This window comes from Ceratina calcarata, unplaced genomic scaffold (genome assembly GCF_001652005.2).
Source record: "Ceratina calcarata isolate Rehan_Ccalc_2016 unplaced genomic scaffold, ASM165200v1 scaffold2574, whole genome shotgun sequence".
Taxonomy (NCBI): Eukaryota; Metazoa; Arthropoda; class Insecta; order Hymenoptera; family Apidae; genus Ceratina; species Ceratina calcarata.
In genome coordinates this window covers 1-1,669 of record NW_017147830.1, presented here as the reverse complement: position 1 = coordinate 1,669, position 1,669 = coordinate 1, and the positions used below count along the sequence as shown (strand labels likewise).

The following is a 1,669-nucleotide window of genomic DNA, read 5'->3' as shown; positions in this document are numbered from 1 at the left end:
TCTACGAGGATTTGTACGATATCTTTGTGTCCCTCCCGAATGGCTAGGTGCAGTGCCGTTTGACCATTTTCGTTTTGGGCATCCACGTCAGCTCCTCTTTCGAGTAGCAACCTGCAAGTCTCTTCTAGTCCTACTCGCGCAGCGAAATGAAGAGGTGTCTCGCCCCACCAAATTTTCAATTTGACATCGGCACCATGTTCTACGAGGATTTGCACGATATCTATGAGTTCCTCCTCAATGGCTAGGTGCAGTGCAGTTTCTCCACTATTGTTTTTGGCATTCACGTCAGCTCCTCTCTCGATTAGCAACTTGCAAACTTCTTCTAGTCCTCGTCGCATTGCAGACTGAAGCGGTGTCTCGTCCCGCCGAGTTTTCAAATTGACATCGGCACCCTGATTTACGACGATTTGAAAGATAACTTTGTGTCCCCCCCGAATGGCTAGGTGCAGTGCCGTTTCTCCATATACATTTCTGGCATTCAGGTCAGCTCCTCTCTCGATTAGAAACTTGCAAATTTCTTTCCGTCGTCGTCGCACTGCAAAATGGAGCGGTGTCTCGTCCAGCCGAGTTTTCAAATTGACATCGGCACCCTGATCTACGAGGATTTGTACGACATCTACGTGTCTTTCCTCAATGGCTAGATGCAGTGCCGTTTTTCCACCATTGTTTTTGGCATTCACGTCAGATCCTCTCTCGATTAGCAACTTGCAAATTTCTTCCCGTTCTCGTCGCATTGCAGACTGAAGCGGTGTCTCGTCCCGCCAAGTTTTCAAATTGACATCGGCACCCTGATTTACGTAGAATCGAAAGATATCTTGGAGTGTGCTCAGAATGGCTACGTGCAGTGGCGTGTTTCCATCTACGTTTCTGGCATTCACGTCAGCTCCTCTCTCGATTAACAACTTGCAAATTTCTTCTAGTCCTCCTAGCACTGCAAAATGGAGCGGTGTCCGGCCTTCCTTAGTTTTCAAATTGACATCTGCACCCTGATCTACGAGGATTTGTACGACATCTGTGTGTCCCTCCCGAATGGCTAGGTGCAGTGCCGCTTGACCATATTCGTTTTGGGCATCCACGTCAACTCCTCTTTCGAGTAGCAACCTGCAAGTCTCTTCTAGTCCTACTCGCGCAGCGAAATGAAGAGGTGTCTCGCCCCTCCGAATTTTCAATCTGATATCGGCACCATGTTCTACAAGGATTTGTACGATGTCTTTGTGTTTGTACTGAATAACTAGGCGCAGTGCCGTTTCACCATATTTGTTTTGGGCATCCACGTCAGCTCCTCTTTCGAGTAGCAACCTGCAAGTCTCTTCTAGTCCTTTTCGCGCCGCAGACTGAAGTGGTGTCTCGTCCCACCGAGTTTTCAAATTGACATCGGCACCCTGATTTACGAGGATTTGTACGATATCTTTGTGTCCCTCCCGAATGGCTAGGTGCAGTGCCGTTTGACCATTTTCGTTTTGAGCATCCACGTCAACTCCTCTTTTAATGATCCTTTTTACAGTTTCTATCTCGCAATTCATGACAGCAAAGTGGAGCGGTGTGTTCGTAGGATTTTGAAACTCGCTGTAAACGTTCGTATCTTTGCTCATAACCAGTTCCTCCATATCGTCTGTCCCGTGGGGTATTATTATTAATTAATTCACTGTTTAAATCTCGTGCTCAGATC

At 47.2% G+C, this 1,669-nt stretch overlaps 1 protein-coding gene across 1 annotated transcript; it reads right to left on the bottom strand.

Moving 5' to 3' along the window:
- Nucleotides 1–5: 5 nt before the first annotated feature.
- LOC108623259 (putative ankyrin repeat protein RF_0381) lies at nt 6–1,662 on the bottom strand (the record flags this gene model as incomplete). The annotated part of the gene is made up of 1 exon (XM_018021644.2): nt 6–1,662. A coding segment is annotated over exon 1 (1,602 nt), but the record flags the coding sequence as incomplete, so codon positions are not given.
- Nucleotides 1,663–1,669: the final 7 nt, after the last annotated feature.